A 25,485-nucleotide genomic window follows, 5' to 3' on the forward strand; every position below is an offset into this window, starting at 1 on the left:
CAATGATAAAACTATATTTGAAAACACTTTCAGGAAGAGGATCAAAGAATTAAAAAAAACAAAAACAAAAACCCCACAGCCCAAAGACCAGCAGAGTAAGATACTGTATAGGTAAACATAATGTGTCCAGAGAGACCGAGGTAAACGCTTACTAGAAGATGAAGAGAAAAAATGTCAAAATTCCCTCAGAATGGAATGTCAAATTTCCATCAGATAAATTCAAGTAACTGCACGCTACCTTAATTTAAGGAACACGTCTGCTTGATGTATTCCTTAAAATGTATTCCTTTAAACTTTTTTCTCTTACATTAATGCCATTTTTTGATTCATAATATAAAATCATAATATTGTTACAAAGGAGGCAGAACTAGTACAACTTCTTCAAAACTACTAGTGGTAACACAGGACAATCAATTCCAAAAATGAATTCCCCCATCTCATTCGTCCTAAATCTGTAATCTCATTAGTTTTGCTCACTGATAAAAGACAAAAGACATCTAAAAGAGGGTAAGTTACCAGGCACTGATAAATTTTATTTAGCCTACTAGGTTACATAAGAATAATGAAAAAACTGTTCTGAACAGGTGAAACAACTAGTCCTACTAAAGAATTTAAAAGCTGGTCTCATCATTTATCCAGTGCTGCATAGCCACCAAAAGGAAAATTACCGCATGTAAGAGGCAGCACTGTGAAAAGCCTTTCCAAAAGCCCACTGACATTAACACCTGCATTTCTTACCTCTATCTACAATAACATTTATGAACTCTAGAACCGGTTCCAAATCACAGTATTGGAATGGTACCAAACCTATTCTGGGAGACGGTATAAGGAAAGGAATATTTGCAGTACATTTTCTATCTAGCACGAGAAACACAATGAATATTCCAGCATTCTGCACTCCTCTATCACATCACTCAAAAGAGCAATAAATTAAAAAACAAAGACAAAGTAGTTACAGTTGAACTACACAGGCAATTCAATTGGTGTGAAGAAAGCTCACAACTCCAGGCCTTTAAGAACACTGAGACAACTAATGCTACAGCACTGTTGATTCAGCATACCTTTAATACAGCTAAATAGCCAGGAAAAGTGGCGAAATGCCTCTTAGAAAATAGCTAGACATTTATGTCTTACATCCTTCTGCTTTAGTTGATCTTCTTAAAATATGCAAAAGTGCAAACTTTACGAGATAAGCAAAAAGAGCATATTATACTGAAAAAGAAAAATCAAAAATTCTTACATGTTCTAAGCAAAAGACTGACAAATTGAATGTGATGCATACACTTCCAAGTTGAGAAAATATACCAGCATGTAAGCAAATATCTTACTGAATATTAATCAATTTTTATCATCTACTGTATCAAGTGAAGAGATCAGGACTAATCACAATAAAGAAACAATACATTTCTATCTGAAAAGAGTGCTATGGCAGTCCCTCGTTACTCAGTGTATGATCTTGGAGATGACAGCGCTAAACTCACAGCAAACCGTTAACTTAGATCCGGCTTCATATGACTGCACAAACGTACCAAGGTAAAGCCTGACACCATAAAACCACTTCAAAACAAAATAATCTGGTTTCAGTTTAACAACACACCTGAATGCATTTTGTGCATTCCTAGACCCCTGCAATTCCTAGTAAAAGTAGCAGATTCGAAACTAAACTTGGAGACACTGCTTCATGGGCACATGCACAGAGCAGAAGTCAGAGTCAGAACATGCTGTAAACATTTGAAAACCCACAGACAACCCATATGCCCACAAAACTACAAGGTGTAAACAGCATATTTTTCATGTTTTTTGGAAAACAGAATATTTTCCAAATGGTGTATTAATAAAAGTGTTAGCTCTATCAAACTTTTTCAGCTATCAATCAGCTCTTCCTTTAGCTCTTGCATCTTTAAATCTTGGATGTATTTGCATCCCCAAAACACTGTATTATTCATTAATATTAAACATACTGCTGCTATACACTCAACTACTGTCTGAATATGTCTCCCCAAAAGTATTTTTACTTTCAAGAAGATTTTCGTTTTTCATAACCTTTTTCTGGAACTTTAACTGGAAGTTTTCATAAAAGCTATTCTGAATAATTACAGTCAGCTAGGTAGACTGCAACTTAAGCAAATACACCAGGCAACTGAAAGCATATAGATATTAAAAAAGCATATAGATATTAAAAAAAGTAAGTCAAGTTTGAACATTAACTTTTTATTGGATCTATGCTTGCTCAGAGTTAATAATTCATGTCTCTGTATTCAAAATATTTAAAACACCTATTTGTAAATGTATTGTATTGTATGTACTACCTCCAGCTACATATTATGTATCTACTTAATCATCTAAAATAAAGTTTACTGCATTTCTTTTTCTTCTTTCCCTTCACCTGCTATTTGTCCAGGAAAATCAGGCACAAAATTTAAAACCAGCACATGAATGTAGACAGATTTTACCTCTTCCGTGCTACCATAATACTAAAATAACATCAGGAAAACTAGCAAAACGGCAATTCCCATCCATAGGAACTACAATAAGGATGGCAAGGAGGGAAGTGCTTTGAAAAAATCAACTATATGCCACGTTTAGTAATTGTACTTACAGATTACATGGTCACATAATAGTGTCATGAAGAAATATTTTTCAAAGTCTGACCCAAACTTCCTAAGGTCTCGTAACAGCCAGTGCTGGCTGCTTCTCTATCCCTTTGAATGGATAAGCTTTTTAGAATAAGCTCTTGTTATCAGAGACATGCTTCCTGCACCTTTCACCTTCGTTTCTTTTCAATTCTTACCTGAAAAAGCATAAAAAAAATTCCAGGGTCTGGACGCTCACAATTAATAAACTCTGACTAAAGCAACACAACTTTTTCCGTCACTGTGAAGGCAATTAACCCTCAAAACCACCACTGAACAAGTCTGGCGAGTTACCTCCCCCCACCATAAGGGTTTATTTACTCTTCCAGCACACGGACTGCGACCCAAAAAAGACGCCAATTTCGGAAAACCTTCAGAGCCAAGAGCTGGGAATCACTCACCCACGCGTGACAAGGCGGGGGAGCGCCTTTCCCCCGCCCCTCCTGGGCAGCGTTACCTCAGGCGGGCCCCCGCGGGCCAGCTGTGAGGCGCTGCCGCCCACCCATGACGGCGGGAGGCTGCGGGCCGGGCGGGGCAGGCGGCACTCCGGGCTCGGCCCCTTTAAGGAGCGCGGCGCCGTTGTCAGGCAACGGCCACGTAACAAACGGCTCCCGCCGGAAGGCTTCGCCGAGCCCCGCTGCCCCTCGCCGGGACACCCGCGCCCACCACCCCGACCGGCCCACTCCCGCCCCGGCCCGCTCGGCTCCCCGGGCCCGTCCCGCTTCCCGGCGAGCCGCCCTCCCCCCCGGCCGCCGCCCGCCCCGGGCTGTGAACAAGGCGGCCGCTCGGCCTCCCGCGGCGGGGCCGGCAGACCGGGCTGCGGGGGGGGGCGCTGCCCCGACCGCACCGCTCACCGGCAGCCGCCGCTCGCTCCGCGTCCCGCGCGCCTTACCGCCTCCTCGGAAACCGGTGGGCGGCGCTGAGCAGCGCCCCCTGCTGCTTCGGAGGGCGGCGCGAGGCGGCCCTTCTGTCCCGCCTCCTCCCCGCCGGCGGGCGCAGGGCCGGGGTCGCAGCGGCGCGGCTTTAACCGGCGACAGGGAGCTGGAAGGGACGCAGCGGTCTCCGCTCCTCCGGGGCCTTGGCGGGCCGCTCCCCGTGAAACACCGCTCGGCCGGGCGGCGGCGAGGAGGGAGAACGCCCTGGGGCGCCCGAACGCGTCCGTCGGGCCGCAGCATGGCGCCGCCGGAGTGCGCGGGGCAGCCCCGAGCGGCTCCGGTGCTGACCCGGCCGAGGCGCAGAGCCCAGGGCCCCCGCTGGGGGCGCAGCGCCGCCCGCACCGCGCCTGCGCGGACCGTACCACCACCGGCGCCACCCCCCGTCCACAACTCCCCTCGCCTCGCGTGGTTCCGCCGGCAGCCCGGTGAGGCGGGCCAGGGCCGGGCCCGGTGCGGCGGGCGATGGCGGCGGCGGGGAGCGGCGCCTCCGGGAGCGGGATGGCGCAGAAGACGTGGGAGTTGGCCAACAATATGCAGGAGGCGCAGAGTATCGACGAGATCTACAAGTACGACCGCAAGCAGCAGCAGGAGATCCTGGCGGCCAAGCCCTGGACCAAAGAGTGAGTGCGAGCGGGGCGGGGCCGGGCCGGGCCGGGCGGCGGGGGGGCCCGAGGCGCGGGTCGGGCATAGGGGCCGGCCCTGATGGCCTCCGCGGCCTCTCTCTTCGCAGCCACCATTACTTCAAGTACTGCAAGATCTCGGCGCTGGCGCTGCTGAAGATGGTGATGCACGCCAGGTCGGGGGGCAACCTGGAGGTGATGGGGCTCATGCTGGGCAAGGTGGACGGGGAAACCATGATCATCATGGACAGCTTCGCCCTGCCGGTGGAGGGCACCGAGACCCGCGTCAACGCGCAGGCCGCCGCCTACGAGTACATGGCTGCGTACATTGAAAACGCAAAGCAGGTGAGGAGAAGCAGCCGAGGGTGTTTGGCCCCTTCCGTGGTGTAGCCACGGGTCTTGTCAGCTCATCCCCCCCACCCCAGTGGCTGTCCAGTTGGCCTGTTTCTTCTTAAGCGTGGTTTAAGAGAAATGTGTCGGCAGCAAAGAACATTTTAAACATTTTTGCATACATATTTCCATGTTTTACAGCAGGTTGTAAAATACTGGATGCTCTCGTCCTTCGTCAGTTATTTTCGTTGCTTAGGAAGTGTTTTTGTGGCTGCAGCTGGTGGTTTGTGGATGGAAGAAGGAGGGAGTGTGTTTCTAAAATGAATGATTTAATAGATGTTTCTAAAAACGGTATGCAAAATTAAATGTAAAACGTATATGTGTCAGAGGTATTTCGAACTTGTAGATCAGGAATATGACATTTATTCTTAGCTTCTTGCGTTCTGAACTCTTGCTGCGTAGTCATGCTGCTGGGTTCTATAAAAGTTAAGAAAACACATTTGTGAAGAAAATGCCAGTGAAGGAATAAGTTGCAGTACAACTTAATTATTCATAATTTGGAAATTTAGGTGAACTGACTCAAATGTCTGTTCCCTGTCTTTGTCACCCTGTATTCAGAGATCCGTGTCATACTAAGCCTGACTGCAGCAGCATTCTCATATGCAGAAGGATAACAGAAATATGAATCTGCTCTGTGTCTGATGTAGAAACTAGTACGGCACATCAGAGCACCTACTGATGCGTTTCTTCCAATACAGGGCAATTCTGTTGAATAAGTGTTGAAATCGCTCTCATTCTCCAGTCTGAAAGTTTTGAGGCCCGTCTTACCCTTTGATTTTTCTTTAATCCTCGGAGTGTTTTAAACCACCTAAAATTAGAAGCCCCTTGCTTATTCACTGGAGATAACAGAGAAGTATTTGGGTTATTTTGGAGAGTTGTACTTATATTCACATCCTTATATAAAGTTAGACGTATTTAAATATATGCATATTAGGCTGGATGATAACGTCAGAGCAAACATAATCCAGAAGTAGCTATATAGTAGGTATATATACCCTACCTCATTGGGTGGGGTTTTTTTCCCTGGAGTCATCATCCCTGTTTATGAGAAAATTTTGAAATAATTCATTTAATCTGTTACATTTGGTCTGAAAACTGTTGATGCCACGATGCTAATATTGTTGCTACAGAAAAGTAGGGAACTTGAAAAGATGTCTTTACCTAAAGATATATTCGTACTATCCAGTTCTTGGGTAGAAATAATGGGTTTCAAAATAGTAAATATATAGCATAAAATCAGTATTTTTTCATACACAGTTCATCTTATGTTTAAAACAGTTTATGTGGGGGTACTTACATGACAGGAAATATTTTGTTATAGTTGTTTATATTGTGCAGTTTTGTCTATAGTTAGTTTCATAAATTTAAAATTGAACTTGTTTGCAAATATAGTAACTCGCCTTTACTGGTGCTCTGGCAGCGTTTGCATGCTGGCTGTTCCACATTTCATTTTGGCAAGCAGTTGCTCCCGGAATAACTCTTTTCAATATTAGATTGCAAGTTGATATATTCACCTGCATAAGTACTTTATAGAAGCCAACGTTCCAGTTACTTGCTTTACCGTAGGCAGGATCTGGTGTTAATATGGTCAAAAAGTGTTGTTTGGCTTTGAAAAATAACAAAAGTTCTTTAGTGTTTTTTGGTCTCTGTAAATGGGAGATGTAAAGAAAATACAAATATTATTCACCAATTCAAAAGCAAAATAAATACTCCGTTCAGTAGGCAGTTTGTGTGTTCTGTCTCATCTTAACATTTTTCTGATTTAACCTTCCTGACGTATTCAGTATTTGGCAAAACCAAGCATCTGATAAATCCAAACACACAACTCTCAGTTAAGAATTGGCATATAAGGTCATACCAAAATTATTCAGCTCAGTATTGAGCAGCCACTAAGCAATTTCTGAGAAAGGGTTATAAAATTAGGTGCAATGAGCGTTCATTCTCCTGGGAGGGGCGTTATTTGTTGGGTTTTCTTCCAGTATTTGTAGAGATAGCCAGGAGTATTATTTGGAAACTCCTATTTTGAGTTTTTCTGATCATAAAAATCTCAAAAAATCATATTTTGGCTTTCAGAGCATGCTCTGGCAATAAATTCTGTGACTTCTGGTGTTCGAAAATAGGCATCTTTCAAGTAATTATTTTTTAAATGTACCAATGATCTCTCTGTATAATTCTGAGGTGCGTTACTGTGCTAAATAAATGAATATTCATCCTCTACTGACATACCATACATTATATGAGATTATATATACTTATGTCATATCCACCCTAAGAAATTTCTCATGCGCGCTGAGGAGTCCCAGCTTGCTTACCATCTCACTGCATGGAGTCCCTTCTGTACTTCAGCTGTGATTAAAGAAGGAGCTACTGGCTCATCAGAGTTCTTTGTTCTGTGATAATAGTTGTAACAGAGAATGCTGGTACTACAGACTGCATGGTTTCTAGAAAATAATTTGTCAAAATAAGGCGTACGTTTAGTATTTGCAAGTTAGCATTGCGAGCTCTGTGTGTGTGTTCGTTTTTTTGTGCTCCCACCCTGTTGTAGCTGCTGGAAGGCCCAGTAGAGGGCAGCTGATACTTTCGGAATGGAGGTTAACTCTGGGTTTGTTTTCCTTCTCTGCCGTTAGGTTGGTCGTCTAGAAAATGCAATTGGCTGGTATCACAGCCACCCTGGCTATGGCTGCTGGCTCTCTGGCATCGACGTCAGTACCCAGATGCTTAATCAGCAGTTTCAAGAACCCTTTGTAGCAGTGGTTGTAAGTACTGTCTGATAGTTGATAAAACTGCATAGTAAATAATGTCGAGGGGCGAGTAATTTTTAGATTTCTGTCTGTTAACATTCTAGTAATGAGTATTTTGCGTGATGGAAGTGTTAGATCCAAATTCTAAATTGGTGTCACTCCTTCTGTTTTGTTGGCCACATACTGGTCAAACCAGCAGTATTGCTTACCGAGGCCATTTTCACTACATTGTTCCAGGCATGGTAACTCTGTACAAATCCATACATTACTCTTAACTAAAAGTTCTACTTCATACTTTTGCAGAAAAAAATTTATTGAGCAATCCATATTCAACCTCCTGCAATAGAACAAAAATCTGGGTTTTTTTGTTCTCTTTGTTGCTTCTTCTGTCGAAACAGAGCAAAGCGTGTTCACAAAGCTCTGTTACTTCGCATCTAAAATGGCTTTTAAATTAAATAAAGGGCATATTGCAAGGCAGAAGGCACTAGGAAATCTGTCTTTGAAGAAAAAATCTGAAGAAACTCTTCGGGCCTTTCAGGGTCTTCCAGGCTTCAGATCACATTTGAAAACAAAAGTAAACCTTATTTTCAGTACTACTTGTATAACCGTTGCTACTGAAGGAAATAAAGGAAAAAAGACTGAAATTAGTCAGAAATAAGGAATATAACTGATGGAAGAGTTACTTTAGAAAAGTATAAATCACCCTTAAGAAGTATTTCCACCATGTTGAGTTCTCCTATGTTATGATAGAACACTTGACTTGGAACTTCTTTTTTCTCCCCTCCCTGCCCTTTTTTTCTGTTTTTTAATTACTTTTAAAGTTAAATGGAGTATTGGTAAATATGTTAGCAAGGAGACTCCTTCTCTACTTTCCTGTATTTTCAACTAAAATACAGTAGATCACATAATACTACTTCTTACCTCTGTGGTTATAAGATTTAACTGCAGATTTTTTTATTATGGTTTATTGAATGTTCTTAGGTGCAATTTCCTTAAAGTATTTGGGAAATAAGGAAAATGAGTTTGAAAGAAAGGTCCATAGAAGGCTATTTTAGAGAGTCTCATACCAACAAATTGCCAACTGAAAAAGTAATGTTTATGACAACACTAACTCAATTTGCCCTAATTACATTTCTGAAACACAATTACTGTAAAGTTAACTTATGCCTCTAATAATAAAATGCATATAACAAGCATTACCTGTATTTCTACAGATTGATCCAACAAGAACAATATCTGCGGGAAAAGTAAATCTTGGAGCATTTAGGACATATCCTAAGGTAAATAGTTAAAATTATCTAGTGCATGATCTCTAAACTGTCTTTAAATAAGTAATGGATTGGTTCTAAAGATTAGATAGATCATCTGACAGTTCGATCTGCTTTGTTGTACTGTATGTCATTGTTCATTCTACAAGAAAGATGTGCTGATATACTTGTTATTGCGTATCTTTGAATATTGATTGTCACAAAGGTTAACTTCTAGTTTGTTTTCCATAGATTTTTGGCAGTGTTAAATCAAATAGACCGTAATTTTAGCTGTCCTAAAATTACATAGTTCAGTATAGGCGTTTTTAATGGATCTAGTTGTAGGTGCATTCATCAAAATAGATTTATGTTAATTCTTGTCTACCATTTTTTAGACCTGAAACCGAGGTTAACAGCATAATTAATAGCGTTGATGTTATGAATCTTCACAAAACAATGTACAAAAAAACAAGTGAATTAAACAACATGGAATGGTTAGGGTAAAAACTAGGAAGTCATGTACATAATGGAGATCTAGATCTCCAAATGCAGTCTTTCATTTATACTTCTGGCAGACATGTAACTGCTATTTAATTTCAATCTAATAAAGTTCAGATATATCCTTCAAAATTCCAGTTATTATTGACTCATCAAGAACTTCAGTCTGACATCCAGTAAAGCTGTAATTAACAAAAATGTTTGAGGGGTTCCCTCAAGCATTATTTTTGTGTTGTCAAATATACATGAGAGAGCTTCTTAGAACAGTTTGTGATTCAGGAGAATATTCACTTCTGTATGCAAAACCACCTCATAAATAGTTTCAAAATTTTGAGCGGGGAGAAGAATCATGCACCTGAAAAATAAATTCTATACGGAAAGTGCATGTTAGAAGAGTATTTTTAGCGAGCCCTCAGAGTGGTCTGTGGGCAGTTCTTGCCTAGTCAGTAGCTGTGAGTGGCACCATCCTGGCTAACTAAGTAACTGAAGTTTTAGGTATCCCTAAGGCATATCCAAGGCATGGAATTTCTTCCCTCGGATTGAAATCACTTTCAAGAATAGATAAGATAAATATTATCTTAGAAGAAGCTCCCTCTTTCTCTTATAGAAGAAATGATCTAATCATAGCTTGCCATCTTGTTTGAAAAATCTCAGCTATGACTACCTTGCTTCCAGCATGCTTTTTGATAGACCTGCAAGTGTAATGACTGCTAGTAAAGCCAAATGTAAATCTGAGATCCAAGAAAATTCAAAATTTCAGGCTACTGGGGGAAATTTCATTTTCCCAAGGGAAAATAAACTAGACTTGCATGAACTAGAATTTTTGTGATGTGCTTTCGAAGAGTTTAGGCATTTTTAAAAAGTCCCAAAATTCCTGTGTCATCTTTGCCCTTTTTCAATTTTTAGGGCTATAAACCTCCAGATGAAGGTCCCTCTGAATACCAGACTATTCCGCTTAATAAAATAGAAGACTTTGGTGTACATTGTAAACAGTAAGTAACATAAAAACTACTAACTCTCGCACAATTTGTTAGTTTTTGTGTGTGGGTTAGTGATTCAATGCAGAACAGTACATTTCCTGGAGTATTTCAGATCTTCAAGTTCTTTGTTGCTTTAGCAGTGTTGGTTTTGTGAGAAAGTATTGTTGTTATTTATCGGGAGATATTTTAAGGGAGAACTGTAACAAAGATGAAGATGAACCTTTAGCAGTTTGATGAAGCTTTAGCAGTTGATTCCTGAACACCTTTAAGTAAAGGTGCTTTCTTAGGGCAGGGAGGAAGAGGTCAGATGTAGATTTAGCAGCAGGACTAGGCAGACTGTAATCTGTCTGCTCTTCTGAGTAGTGGCAAGTGCTGTGCATCTCTCTCTCCTGCATCACTGGGCACGTTAAGATTGTATCTGTCTTTGATAGGATTGGAAAGTGGAACTGGTTCAAGGATAACATCAGCAACAGGAAGAATTACTGCTTTTACTCTCCTGCTAGTTTACTTTCCATGAAGTAAAAAGGTAGTTTAGTTTTAACCATTCTTTCTGTAACTGATCTATCCCCAGCCACATGCTCCTCACTTCATACCCACACTTACTTACTTGGCAAGGCATCTGTTTTGCCAGGTCAGTCGCCTTACCTGCTCCAGCTTGTGGCAGCACACGCGTTCTTGCTGGTTAAGCTAAGGTGGGGTGGAAAGTAGAGACAGTTGTTGGACTTACGCAGTGTTTGCAAAGAACAGCTAAGGAAAGATGGGACCACTTCTTTTGATAATGGCCTGGTTTCAGTTCTGCCTTCAGATGTTTGACAAGCATCTGTGTACAGAGAACTTGAAGATCTCATTGCCACCAGTACGTCCTGTAGGCTGTTATGCAGTTTTTTCACGTTTTTGGTGTGTGGATATCTGTTCTTCAGTGCATTTAGAGTTGCATGCGAAGTCTGACCCTGAAGAGATGAAGAAATTAAAACAATTGGGAATTGGTCTTCCTATCCAATTTGAGGAAGAATCCAGAACAGTAGCTACACAGAACCGTAGTGAACTGTAGAACTGTAATGTTCCTGTCATTTCGGATTAGCCCTTGTAAGTCTGGCATTGGCCATAAACCCATGCTTTTAAGTATGAGAGGAGGCTATGTTTTACCCTTTTGTTTTTAGAGGTGGTCACGGGGTTCATCTTTTTGGGAGAGTTTATTTGGTGGTTGGAAGTGCTTAATAGTTACTGTTATATTCTCCATCTCGGAAAGTTGGCTTCTTGTACAAGTCATTTCTTTCCATCCAAACCAAGAAAATAGTTTGCAGTGTTTCCTAGAAGGAAACAGCAGTTAAGCAAAGACGGGGAATGAACACTGCAAACTTGTCATGTTACTGAATTACTGATAATACAAAAGACTAGAGCGATTGTGTCCTCTCAGTAGTGTGGGTAGTTTGACTAAGAAATAAAAGTTTAGAGAACTTGAATGATAATCATAGAACCATGGAATCATTTAGGTTGGAAAAGACCTTTCAGATCATTGAGTCCAACTGCAAACCTAACACTGCCAAGTCTACCACTAAACCATGTCCCTAAGCACCACATCTACGTGGCTTTTAAATATCTCCAGGAATGGTGACTCAACCACTTCCCTGGGCAGCCTGTTCCAATGCTTGGCAACTCTTTCAGTGAAGAGATTTTTCCTAATACCCAGTCTAAACCACCCCTGGCGCAACTTAAGGCCATTTCCCCTTGACCTGTTACTTGGGAGAAGAAACCAACACCCACCTCTCTACAACCTCCTTTCAGGTAGTTGTAGAGAGCGATAAGGTCTCCCCTGAACCTCATTTTCTCCATGTTAAACAACCCTGGTTCTTTCAGCCACTCCTGATAAGACTTCTTCTGTGAACCCGTAATGATCCTGTCTGTTTGGAATGCCAGTGACAACTAATTGCTTTATAGTAGCAGTCTGGATAACCTTAGTCAAACATCCCTCCTTTGATTGGTGTTCAATGGCCAATATGAAACTGCTTCCATTTAATCTTTTTAAGTAAGTTTATTACATTATTCCTCAAACACCTTGGATTTCTAATTTTGAAGAACTGAGTTAGTACCACATTTTTCTTTACATGTGTGAAATAAGGGTGTTTGTTCTATCAAAGAAACATTAAAGTGTGGTGTGTTTGTAGATTTTAAAGCATTGTTATCTCAGATGGAATTTCTTACCAAAATGCCAAGCAAAATAACTTTCCAGAGAAATCAAGAAATAATAGGATTATTGATAACCTGCTCGAGAATGTCCTAATCAAAATAAAGTTTAATATAGCTCTGTAAGGTTGCTGTAATTCCCTACACTAATGACTTTGCATAGCTCAGCTTTCTATCTGTTTTATCATCTCGTGTGAATTCTGTAGCACCACTAAAGCCTGGCTTTCAAAATAGGTGTGCATAAGAGCACAAGATTGTTGCATTAGAGCATAAGATTGTTTGCCTGTTTGTAACATTTGCTGCTAAGAGACATTCCTAATGGAACTAGAGGTGATACATGCAAAACTGCAGTCAGCTGTAATTAACAATTATTACAGTATTGAAGATCCCAAGCATGGAACAGGGCATCATTGCATTGCAGAAGTGGATAAGAGAATAATAAAAAAAACCTTGCAATCTCATTAAATAGAACACAGCAGTATTTGTGAGGATTATATTATATATGAAATACAATGGAGTAGGAATTAGAATTGGAACAGGAGGTGGTTTTTTTATTGTTCAGTGCTTTGAATTGTTGAAGATATTTGCCATTAATAAGGATTTTTTGAGATGAATGTACTTTGGGTTTCACAGCCAAACAAGACATGCTTAGATGGAAGCTTATTTTGTTTGCATGTTTGTTTTTAAAGGTATTATGCTTTAGAAGTCTCATACTTTAAATCATCTTTGGATCGTAAATTGCTTGAGCTTTTGTGGAACAAGTACTGGGTGAACACTCTCAGTTCTTCTAGTTTGCTTACTGTAAGTACCATAGTATGCTATCGTGTATATGTTAATTCATTAGTGCTGAAAGCCAGATCCTCTACTGTAAAATGCTTAGTGGGAAGCTGATAGGTATAGATCCCACATTAAGAATCTTATTTGCCAGATTAAGCAAGAAAGGAAGGGTTTCCTAATTATAAATACTGAAATGTTCTTTATATCTGCTCTTTAAAAGTAGAAGGTTGGAATAACTTACTGAGTTCTCTGTATGCTTAGATTTTGTTTTAAACACCTTTTAACCTTTTCTCTCTTTACAGCAGTGTAATGAATAATATGCCTAAAATAACGGTACTGAATAAGTAATCACTATTAAAAAAATGTGGGAAAAAACCCAACTAACAGGACTGTTAAAATGAGGGTGCAACAGAAATACTGCAGGTAGACCTTCAATGTAACAGCTCGGCATCAAAACCTTCTTTCTGCAAAAGCCAATTTTTATACCTTTTCTTTTGGTCAAAACCAATTGAGTTTTACTTTTTCTTAGTTTCATAACTTAGGGCGTGAACGCAAAGTAATGACGAGTGCCTGTTCCAGGCTTTAGGTGTTGAGCATTTGTCAGTTGTTCAGCTTCTGTTCTCTCAACCACCACTCACGTGCCACTTGTGCTGTATCACTTCAATTGCAGATATAGGTTAAAATGTGCAGTACTACAGTCTTAAAGGGTCTTTTCAGATTTTGTTTAGTTTGTGCATAAATGCTTGAATCTATAGCTTAGAATTCAGTATGTTTATTGCTTTCTTTCTCCTAAGAATGCCGACTATACCACTGGCCAAGTCTTTGATTTGTCTGAGAAATTAGAACAGTCGGAAGCTCAGCTTGGAAGGGGCAGTTTCATGCTGGGTTTAGAGACTCACGATAAGAAATCAGAAGACAAACTTGCAAAAGCAACAAGAGACAGGTAAGTAACACATACCTGTGTTCTTCCCTGTAAAAAGTGTTATTTTGTTTTAAACTTTTATCATTGTAACCTACCAGCATTATAGGTAAGAATGAGTAGGTTATAGGAAGGAATAAGACACTCCAAATTAGTTATTTTTTAAAGTCTAAGAAAAATCTTGCCTTTATTAAACCTACAATGGCTTTTCAATCTCTATTTGTGGAATAAATTCAACTCTAGTTTATAGTTGATTAAACAAAAAATCCCTATTAAATTCCATCAGTATATGGCAAATCAAAAAAAAAAATGTTTTCTGTCAAATGCACAATGGTAGCATTGCTAGAAAATAGTACGGTTTATGTGGTTAATCAGGTTTAAACTAACAGTAAATAAAATTATTATATAAAACATGATTTTAAGACCTAGTGCTAACAGTCCAGTAAGTTTAGTTTACACTTGTGTAATGCTTTCACTCAGTTTTAAAGAACTCCCTTTTTTTCATATTTCTTAATTAATATATCCTTCTTCCACAAATTAGGAGCGTGTTTTTGTTATTTTGTGTTTCAGTTTGGTTTAAGAATTAAACTACAGAAATTCTGGCCTCTATATTTAGCTACCCTGCTGGATAGCGAATACTTTCTATTATCAGTTAATGAACTTATCATCACTGAGCGTACAGTATTATTTCAAAGAAGTTGTGCTTTTTTCCCTCAGTGTTCCTTATCTGTTTGCTGGTAATCAGCTCTTTCTTTTTTGAGCTTTGAAGTACAGAAGTTGCTTCTCACTAATAGATTTCTCTTCCAATAGTCTTAAGAATGATGTGTATGCTTAGGCTATCTATATAATGTTGTAGTCATCATTTTTCCAAGTAAAATCTTTACCAAAGGGTAATAGTATCCAACAAGTCATATAATATCTTGGGCTGTTCAAGAACATTGTATTTGGCAAATTCCAGACTTTGAAAACCAAGAAATACTGCACTGTCCATGCTAGTACAATCTCGGGTCCATCTGTGGAGAAGACAGGACAGGCTGGATCGATGGGCCGAGGCCAACTGTATGAGGTTCAGCAGTGGTGCCAAGTGCCAGGTCCTGCACTTGGGTCACAACAACCCCATGCAACACTACAGGCTTGGGGAAGAGTGGCTGGAAAGCTGCCTGGTGGAAGAGGATGTGGGGGTGTTGGTCGACAGCTGGCTGAACATGAACCAGCAGTGTGCCCAGGTGGCCAAGAAGGCAAACGGCATCCTGGCTTGTACCAGGAATGGTGTGGTCAGCAGGAGGAGGGAGGTGATCGTGCCCCTGTACTAGGCACTGGTGAGGCCGCACCTCGAGTACTGTGTTCAGTTTTGGGCCCCTCACTACAAGAAGGACATTGAGGTGCTGGAGTGTGTCCAGAGAAGGGCAGGAAGGCTGGTCAGGAGTCTAGAGAACAAGTCTTATGAGCAATGGCTGAGGGAGCTGGGGCTGTTTAGTCTGGAGATGAGGAGGCTGAGGGGGGACCTTATCACTCTCTACAACTACCTGAAAGGAGGTTGTAGTGAGGCAGGTGTTGGTCTCTTCTCCCAGGTAACTAGTGATAGGATGAGAGGCAATGGCCTCAAGTTGCATCAGGGGAGGTTTAGATTAGATATTAGGAAAAAATTCTTTACTGAAAGAGTGGTCAGGCATTGGAACAGGCTGCCCAGGGAGGTGGTGGAGTCACGATCATCCCTGGAGGTGTTCAAAAAAATGTGTAGATGTGGCACTTCAGGACACAGTTTAGCAGGCATGGTGCTGGTGGGTTGATGGTTGGACCTGATGATCTTGGAGGTCTTTTCCAACCTTAATGATTTTATGATTCTATGATTCTGTGTCATTGCACACATCCCTCTTATCGTGCTCAGTGGACTACATAGTAATCCTTTAAAGTTTCAAAATCTTTGTATTCCTAGCTCTTAAGACCCTAGTCAGGACAACTAGATCCCTTTCTTTTGAAAGAGCGGAGCACATGTTGCAGCTTTAAAACAGAAAAGACAGGAGAAGACTTGTGCAGACACCAGGACAATTGATTCAGTTGGCGCCTAAATTACTATCAAGAAATAAGGTTGCAAAGTTTGCTAAAGGATTATTCGGTTTGCCTGTTTTAGCAAAAACAGTGCTGTAAAACATTAACATAAAGGTGCTTACACTTGGCTATATATCTTCTGTTACTGTACCTACATATCTCCAAGAGACATTTTCTAAGAGTACATATGCATTAGCCAAACTGTACTCCACACCGGCTCCCTTTGCCTAGGATTCCTTTATCTAGAGTAGTAATTTGTCCCTATTCTCCATGCCTCCAGGGCTGATTCATCTTCTGCATCTATATCTTCTGTTTTGAGACATGTTTACTTGTTAGTTTGACCCTACATCCCCCTAAATCAGGAACACTGGAGGAAACATGGATCAATAGGAATCCTTGCAGCTGTTTGGGGATTTTTGCACATGTTGCATATTTTGACTAATAACTGATTAGCTCTATAAATTCTTCCTTCAGTGTTCTCTGTAAAGTTTCTCAGAGGAGCTGTGGTTACTGTGCACTTCTGGCCTGGGGTCGGGCAAAGGCGATAAGGTGGAGAACAGTGAGAGCCTTCAGATATGGTAACAGCTGGTAGCTCCATTCCCTCAGGGATTTTTTTAAATTATTTTTTTGGTTCAGATGACCACAGAGCTCACTTGCTATTGTTACTGTAAGATGTCCTAAGTTGCCAGACAGAGAAGTTTTCTGGAATTGGTCTTTGTGTGTGTAGTACTCATCAGTTCGCTTTTTAAGTAACAGAAAGCTATTGGCAACAATGGCTAAATTGCTGTGTGTGACTTTTCCTTTCTGGACAGTTAAGATTCATGGGGTTATGGGCACCTTGAACTTCCAAAACAGCTGAATATCTTCAAATAAAATGACAGTTCAGTTCAGTGTTTGGCCAACATTGAATTTATGCTTGTTTTTCAGCTGCAAGACCACCATAGAAGCTATACATGGATTGATGTCTCAGGTTATTAAGGATAAACTTTTTAATCAAATTAATATAGCTTGAAGTGCACCACCAGCTGATATGCATCTCCAAAGCAGAAAAAGTCATGGTTTCTTTCACTTGGACTTGTTCAATTTGGGAAATGAAGCTGGAGTGGAAAATTATTCACTTAATTTGTAGTACTTTAATATTTCCCACCTGTATGACCAGTTTTAAAGAACAAAATGTTCTGAAATGTAGTGCAACTTTTTGTTCTTTATCATAAAACACCACCAGTTTGGAGAATTGTTCCAAAAGAAAAATAAATGTGACTTACTGGATTTTGCTCTTAGGTATTTATCTCTATTATCCAACTGCAATAAAACAATTTTGAAAATGAGTGAGTGTTTTGGGGCTTGAATTTTTTGGCAAACATTCGTCTCCTCTTACTCTTTTTCTTATTTTTCCATAGAAAAGTTCTGTCCACTTAGTTAGATTAGATAGGCAACCTATGCGGTAGAAGTAGTGTGTTTCTCAGATTTTCATTTTTAATTTTAAGAATTGAAATACCATTTGTTTATTCTTCAACAAGTTATAAAATCTAATGGAACCTTTCCTGATTCACTTTTACCGATCCCCAGCCGGAAATGGTTTCTTCTCACAGTGATGAAACATTCGTGCATGATACAACAGTATTTTACTTGTAGCTTCACACTTATGATGGACATTTTATATTTCTAAGTAGTCAAGTAACAACCAGTTCCGCAGTGAAACTAATAATATGGTTATATACCATTATTTTTTCTCCTGCTCACCTTCTATTGCTTGTCATAGTCACTTGTTGCATGCGAAGGAACAAAATAAAAAATTATTATCTCTGAAATATGCATTAGGCTAATTTAGGGGCACAGATACTAAAATACATTAATCATAATTGCTGGCTTACAGCATGGTGCTGCCTGCAGGGCTGATCGGAGTTTGTTTTGAAGGCTTTCATACTGCATTTCAATATTTCAAGATGTTTGGATTTCGTTTAAGTTTTTATCCTTAATCCTGAGTTTCCTGGGGTTTTTGAAATGTTTACTTTGGGGATAATTTATGCTTTATACAATATGCCATTATACTTTATGCCTTAAGTAACTGATACTCCTTTTCAACCGTAACTCTGCCTTGATGTGGGTTTTGTTTTTGTTTTGGTCTGGAAATTTTAATAGCTATTACTCATTTTGGGGCTTTTCATCCAAGTGGATTCCAGTGGATCTGAAGCTAAGATGCAAGATATGCAATGGAAAGTTAGCATTCAGCAGGGAAATGCAGACATCCTGAAGCACAAAATCATCAAGAGTTTTAAAGCAGTGGCATCCAACAGTATATAGGAAAAATATATTTAATCGGAGCTATTAAAGTTGAGATAGTTATCAGATGCGCAGTTTGATAGGAGAACAATTTTATGCTTCTTCCAGTATGGCAGTGGTGGTGGGGAGGCAGAAGAAAGCTGTGGTATTTCAATATTCACAGCTATTAATTATCTTGGAAATGGCAGTGACAGACTGCTGTCCGTGCAAACATAGTACATAAGCCCACAGCAGTACCTTTTAAGTTCAAGGAAGACACAGCACGTGTACATAGCCACTAACTTTTCCTACTTTGCTCCACGGCTGTTTGTAAGATTTTAAATTTTAGCACACAGCCATTGCCCCACTCAATATGTGTTTACAGAAAGAAGTACGCTGCTTTTGTGAGATAAACACCTATTAGGAAATATAACCTGTGTTGGCACTTACAGGATTCTGTTTGCATAACATGATCCAAAAGTTTTTGATATCTTGTATCTACCTGAAATATAATAATCTCTTATTAGTCTGTTTAGCATATTTAAGCTGTCCTCATCTGTGATAGCAATGAGCTGAAATTTCATGTACGTAGGCTCAGACTGAATGTTTTTAGTCGCATTTGACTTTGAAATACCAAGCTGTTCTATAAACGATAGAGGACGAATGCTGATGCTTGAATGCTGACGTAAACAGTTGTCCTCTGAGTTAAGCATGTTGCTACTTGTTGAGCACATATTGCTGTACCTCAGTTTAACCTCATACATGTAGTGCGGCTCTACCTGTGGCCGGTATAGGATCCTTCCTGCAGCATTCTGGAACCAAAGTAACAATGCCCTTGTCTTTGATCAGCCATTTCTAATGCGAGCGTTATTCCAAATTCTGCCTTAACCGAGATCAGAACGCAGTGCATTGAAGAGGATTGTGACAAAGGAGTCACCCAGCATCTGCACGCAAGCCCACAAGCGTATCCAAAATGGCGGAGAGTCATTAAGGGGGAAAATAAGTACGCCTTAATTCTACCAAATAGTTTTGAGACTTTAAAAATATTAGGAATAAAGATATTCTTGAGAACAATGCATGTTGTCTGTCAGCAAATGTGTGAATTTCTTCTTCGACGTTTGCACCCACTTTTTATTTATAAATTAGTTTATGCAAATGAGTGCCGTATATCAGGTGCTTACTTTGACAGCTAAAGTAATTCAGTACATAATAAAACACATGCAAATAGGTTCTCTTTATTTAGATTGAGGCAAGCGTGCATACAAATTTTCTGAGTGCCTTTGACATTTTAATAAAAATCTAATTCAATGACCACAGTTCATTTCTTCATCTAACAGTATTTGAAAACAGGTATTAAAATTATGGAATACAGAAAATGCTGAATTGTGTTTGAACATCTTCCCTTTCCTCTTTTTCTGTTTTTTTTTTCAAGTTGTCTTGTGCGATCACCTTTCTCATGTATGCAAATTGCATTTTTAAACAACTTCTACATTCTAATCTCAACAAAATCCAAAGAAATGTATGCATATTTGTGACAACCAAGGATTAAGTTGTAATTCCTGGGTTGTCTTTATAATTCAGTATATTGTCTAACCGTTGTTTCATATTCTGAACATCCAGAATACTGCACAGAGAATAGTAACTCAACTATAGGACAAACTTTTGAAAATAAACACATTGGAGGAGAAACATTGAATTGCAGTGACTGTGGGGAAAAGTATTTTGCTCTCTAAAGGCTGCACTCTGGAGAAGTAGATGGTTTCGGGCGTAGTGCATGAATGATGAGGTGCAGATGTAGGACTCATGCATGTGTAGTTATTCACTTATCTTGTATATGCCTGCACTCTGTCTGACTGTCATACATATATATATATAAAAATATATATAAAAAAATAATGGAAAATAAGCACTTCAGAAACTTGCAAAGTTTTATTCCTGGATTATTTGAACAGTAACGTCAATAGAAACATCCCAAATTTATATGTATATGGTGTATCTGAGGTATCTGGTCATATAAAGCAGGAAGACTTCTATTTCTCAGATTTCATATGTAGCCAAGACACATAAGGCAGTGCAATTTTGCTTTTAAGTCCCACATAAACAATCACATTACCTACTTGGTAGATAATGTTCTTAACTAATCTGTGAAATGTAAGGCCTTCACTCTAGTTGCATTTGCTTTAGCAATGTTTGTGGATAGTGTTTAACAAAACTGTAAAAATCTAACTTAGGTGATCAGGTTATTAGGGCCATTTTTTTCCTAAGTAATTCTGCATCCAGCAGCACCCATTTGTACCACTAAGCACCCAGATTTTAAAAAACTCAGCACTTACTCAGAGGGAACATGGGAGTTACTAGCTGTTAAGAGTTTCCGTACGTCTCTTACATTAGATGTCTGCTGGAGCCTTTCTGAAGGATTAGCCCTCACCGGGATTTCTAAGCAATAACCTCAATACACTGAAGAAAGCCAAATTTTAGAAAATGCTTCAGTCCCAAAAACTCTACTACTTTAGCCACCAGTAGGTGGATTTTGTTACAAACTCTGTACATCTTTACTATTATAAGCAATTTTCATATGAACAACTTCACTGAAGTCATAAAATATTTTTTTGCTTTAGAAAAAGCTAATAAATAGGCTAACCTTAATCTGTTGCTTTTGAGTTTTTCAGTCATCCGTTACTTCATGTTCATGCCAGGCCAGAAGAAATATTCCTTGAGCTTTTCCTAAATTATCTTTAATTCTAGTACTGGAATAACAGGCAGCTGTGAGCTGGCTACAACAGTTCCGTTCACCGTCTGTCTTTGATATCCCCTGGAAAACTCCCCTCACCCCACAATGTCTCCGTTCAGACCCTGTTTTACCAGAGACTCTCGTTTTCCTTGCCTTCAGTGGCAGTTTGTGCACACAAGCTCAGATTACAATGCAGGAGCTCTTTTAAACTTGCTATTTAGTAAATGAAGCATAATTTTCTTGCATTTCTATCACTTGTGCCTTAATAAAGCTTCGACTGCATCTGGTTTGGGGTATTTTGTTTTTACTTTGACCTGTCTAGCGTTTGATGAAACTTCAGTGCAGCAGGCTACTCCTGCAGATACGGTAGCCTGAGATGGTATAAAGTTGCTACGAACTTGGGTACTGGGTCACTCCTGCGCAGCGTTGTACATTGCTCCAAGCTGTACAGTGTTTCTGTAGTACTCCATTTATTATGAACTGTAATGCCAGTTGATTATTTAATGCTGATTATTAAAAATGCAAGAATCCAAGATGTAAAGCTAATTGCTGACATGTTACTATTTTGTTTATAAGGTTAAAAATATACTAAATATAATTAAACATTAATTATCTTATTTTCTCCTCTATGCTAATTTTTGGTGATCTTATTTCAGGCCAGTGTTTTAAAATAAGCCTGGTATGTTACTTTCTCTATGATAAGCATATTATTTATTTTATATATTTTTATTTCTGTGCCCCAAGAAGGCCAAATGAGAACTGGACTCTCATTATGCTACTAACATAAAAGTAACATAATATGTTTATATTCAATTTTTAAAGTATGTATTGAAATCCCAGTATAGAAGATTGTTTATGTCATACCATAAACTAGGTTAAGATAAAATTATAACAACAAATACTTTCAAAAATACAGAGCCAGATACAATTTAAATACTACATGGTTGAGCTAGCATGATTTTGAGGGTGCAAGTCTCTAAGAGTTGAAAATTATTAAAATATGGGGTGATAATACAGAAGATTAATTGCATGCACGTAGAATTTTTTTCTCATGTCAGGTCTGGAAGGACTGACATCAGAGAGTCTCCAGTTAGTTGAAGGATTTTTCTGGAGTTAAAAACAATTATGCTAAACCTTTAAGGAATTAATGAAGTATCTTGTTCCTCGGGGTGTATTTTTTATGAGCTGTAGTTTTCCTTTTCAGAGCCTAGGAATAATATCCACGAGGAAATATGTAATTTAGGAAAGTTAATTTTGACCCTCAGATGAAACTTCTAATATATGAAATATTTGCTGTGACATTTGGTTTGTTTTTAATTATGAAAAATTGCTTCATACAGGGCTTTCTGAAAACTACAGTATTCTGGGAAGTAGCATGGTCCAGTGGATAGGTCATAGGGCTGCATCTCAGGAGAACTGGGTTTTCTTCCCGACTTTTCACAAACCAGGAGTGCATTAACTGCAAGGCATTTTTGCCAGAGGTAGTGTCTGTTTTTCCCTCTATGAAATCATGAGATTGAGCATTAGCCTTTTAAAAATACAGAGAAAAAAGGATGTGTAAGTATTACCATTTTTATGCACTAAAGGTCATTGCCACATCTCCAGTTTGTCAGACATTAGCACCTTAAATAGCAATTCTTAATCGCGCCGTTAGCAAAGATTGTTTACTCTGTTTTGCATAGTTTCTCTGTGTAGATCATCATGGACAGGAAATGCTTAAGCCCTTTGGGGGGATTATAAATATATTGTTTTAGGAACTCCTCATTTTCAGCTGAAACACACATTCAACTCCTATGTAATTTGTCCGTCATTTCCTGTGTGAATTTCTCTGTTTGTTTTAGACCCGATTACCTTAGGGCTTATGTATAACTGCAGTGGCATTACTTTCTTATAAAAGGAAATTAATTTATGTGCCTACATCTAATGGCATGCAATCTTTAGTAATTACAACCATCTGAATTGTTTTCTCCAGCTGAAGACATGTTGCATTCACTTACTATATGATCTGAGGTTAGAATTAAGCTTATATTTTTAATCTGTTTCTCAGGGTGGCCTTTTCAGCTCGAGTTCCACAAAACTGGAGCTATAACTGGAGGAACCTAGAAGGTACTAAAAGGGCAGAACTTAAACAATATGTATGTATTCTATATGGCGATACAAACTCCAGTCTAGCTCCTCATTATACCAAGTTTTTATGGAGCATCTTCCTTTTCCACTTTAAAAATTCTTCTTATGACAACTAGGTAAAATTCTCAAAGTGGCAAAAATAGTTTAACAGAAATATATATATGTAAAACAACAGCCAGGTACAAATAACACGTAAATAACATCTTACATCTACTGAAGAACAAAGAGGCATGACTGTGTGAATACTCAGATTTGCTCTCTATACAGTGTTTGCCAAAATAGTGCTGAGATACCAGTACATCTTCTGACTGTTTCTGAATAACAGCAGCATATCAAAAATTTTACTTTCTCTTCTTGGTTCATCTGTCGAACTTCATTACAATATTTGGAAAGCTGTTATCTTCTCTATGGGGAAAATTGTAAAATTGCATTTTGAATTATTTCTTATCGCTCATCTTTGGAGACAGAATCGTGCATTTCCCAAATCAACATTGTAATCTCTGCTGGAGGTAAGATACAATGTTCATTAAAAAACATTATAAACATATAAAGATAAAATGTTTGTCCTAACAAACAGACAGTTTTCTAATAACTTCACTTTTACTTCCAGGCTGTAACAGATTTTAATGCTGGGAGATGCAGAAAGGCTATTGCACTTTTTGGCATCTGCCCATAATGTTAATGATGATAACAGTTTTGTACTAATAGCAGATCTTAAAGTTTTATAATAATAATCATCCACATTGGGCTTCAGGCCTTGTCTGGTATTGGACATACTTCAACTTGATTTTAGTTGTATTTGCAGAAAGAATTTTAGGAACTTTAGCAATAGCCAGCCTGTTATCTGTCTCATTTTAATCATGTTAGTGGTTTGCTGCCTGAGCTCCGGTTTTGCTCAGGCTTGCACAGCTGTGTTGGTCCCAGCAGGCACTCTGAGCTGAAGCGTTAATCCAGTCACGGAGGAAGTGGTAAGGTATAACCAGCGAAGCAGCAGTAGCGCGAGACTGGAACTGTGCGCAGTCAGTGAGGAGAAGGCAGCACTGCAGGGACAGAACTCCAGCCCAGGGCTTCTCCAGCACAGGGAAGAAAAAGCAGCTTAGCTTTGAACGCGTAATCAGTTACTCATGCATGCGTCAGGTCCTGCGCAAATAAATTCAAGAATCAGGAGGTGTTGTCCAGTAGTTGTCATGCAACAGAGCAAGTCCAAGGACTTGAAGCACTGCATGCAAGGTTAGGGCTTTACAGGAATCATTATTCCAGGTACCCGCCTCGCCTAAACTACTTCCAGGACACAAATATAAACACATAGGAGTTACACACCTATTTCGGAATAAGTTTGACACGCGGACAAAACTGAGGAAATCACATATTTACCAGAATTACTATTCATGAGCAGCAAAAATAACGATGTCCTGTCTCCTGCAGTACCTTATTCCCTGTTGACTGTAACTAAAAGGCTAGTGGGTCATAGCTGGAGTTCCCATCCTGTACTGGGTTTGTGTGGCAAGGTTTTGGTGGTGGGGGGCTACAGGGGTGGCTTCTGTGAGAAGCTGCCAGAAGCTTCCCCTATGTCTGATGGAGCCAACACCAGCCGGCTGCAAGACAGACCCACTGCTGGTCAAGGCCAAGCCCATCAGCAACAGTGTAACACCTCTGTGGTAACATAGTTAAGCAGGGAAAAAAAAAAAGAAAGAAAAAAACCTGCGTAAGGCCATTTTCCAGCAGGAGAGAGGAGTGAGAACGCTGCAGACACCAAGGTCAGAGTAGAAGGAGGGGGAGGAGGTGCTCCAAACACTGGAGCAGAGATTCCCCTGATGCAGCCTGTGGAGAAGACCATGGTGAGGCAGGCTGTTCCCCTGCAGCCCATGGAGGTCCATGGTGGAGCAGAGATCCACCTGTAGCCCGTGGAAGGGACCCCACGCCGGGGCAGGTGGATGCGTGAAGGAAGCTGTGACCCCATGGGGAGCCTGTGCTGGAGAGGGCTCCTGCCAGGACCTGCGGACCCGTGGAGAGAGGAGCCCATGCTGGAGCAGGTTTGCTGGCAGGGCTTGTGACCCTGTGGGGCACCCACGCTGGAGCAGTCCGTCTCCTGTACAGCTGAGGAGAGGGAGTGATAGAGCAGCTTGGTGGGCACTTGGCCTCCAGCCAGGCTAAGCCACGCCACATCCCCAGGCCTGTAACAGGCCTCCACACTGCTCCCGCTCTCCCATCTGCCCTCTGGGCCACGGGTGAGTGAAGGCTGCTGGATTTCCAAAGGAGCCAGGCTAATGCCCCCCGCCAGATGAGCAGGTAACTCTTCAGGTCACATTTCAGCCCCTCCCTCAAACAAGGATGCTAGGCTAGGAATCTTTTTTCCTAACCAGTTGTTGAATTTTGTGGGAAATAGTAGCAT

The 25,485-nt window shown here is 40.1% G+C and overlaps 2 protein-coding genes across 13 annotated transcripts in view; one reads left to right on the top strand and one right to left on the bottom strand.

The window, feature by feature from the left end:
- Window positions 1-3,872, bottom strand: part of CSPP1 (centrosome and spindle pole associated protein 1) — a 77,611-nt gene extending 73,739 nt beyond the window's left edge. For 8 of the 12 annotated variants that reach the window (XM_075416050.1, XM_075416049.1, XM_075416040.1 and 5 more), the window contains exon 1: window positions 3,526-3,872. In XM_075416050.1, coding sequence (XP_075272165.1) covers window positions 3,526-3,808 — 283 coding nt within the window. In that variant the 5' untranslated portion in view covers window positions 3,809-3,872. Of the gene's footprint in view, window positions 1-3,034; window positions 3,155-3,487 lie in introns of those variants that run through there. The other 4 variants (XM_075416045.1, XM_075416044.1, XM_075416046.1 and 1 more) reach the window with 4 other exon arrangements.
- Window positions 3,873-3,943: 71 nt separating this feature from the next.
- On the top strand, window positions 3,944-17,301 carry COPS5 (COP9 signalosome subunit 5). Its single transcript, XM_075416051.1, has 8 exons — window positions 3,944-4,188; window positions 4,299-4,533; window positions 7,206-7,334; window positions 8,534-8,599; window positions 9,971-10,056; window positions 12,918-13,029; window positions 13,800-13,948; window positions 16,901-17,301. The coding sequence occupies exons 1-8, from the start codon at window positions 4,031-4,033 to the stop codon at window positions 16,983-16,985; spliced, it is 1,020 nt and encodes a 339-aa protein (XP_075272166.1). The 5' UTR covers window positions 3,944-4,030; the 3' UTR covers window positions 16,986-17,301.
- Window positions 17,302-25,485: the final 8,184 nt, after the last annotated feature.

This window comes from Opisthocomus hoazin, chromosome 3 (assembly GCF_030867145.1).
Source record: "Opisthocomus hoazin isolate bOpiHoa1 chromosome 3, bOpiHoa1.hap1, whole genome shotgun sequence".
Lineage (NCBI taxonomy): Eukaryota > Metazoa > Chordata > Aves > Opisthocomiformes > Opisthocomidae > Opisthocomus > Opisthocomus hoazin.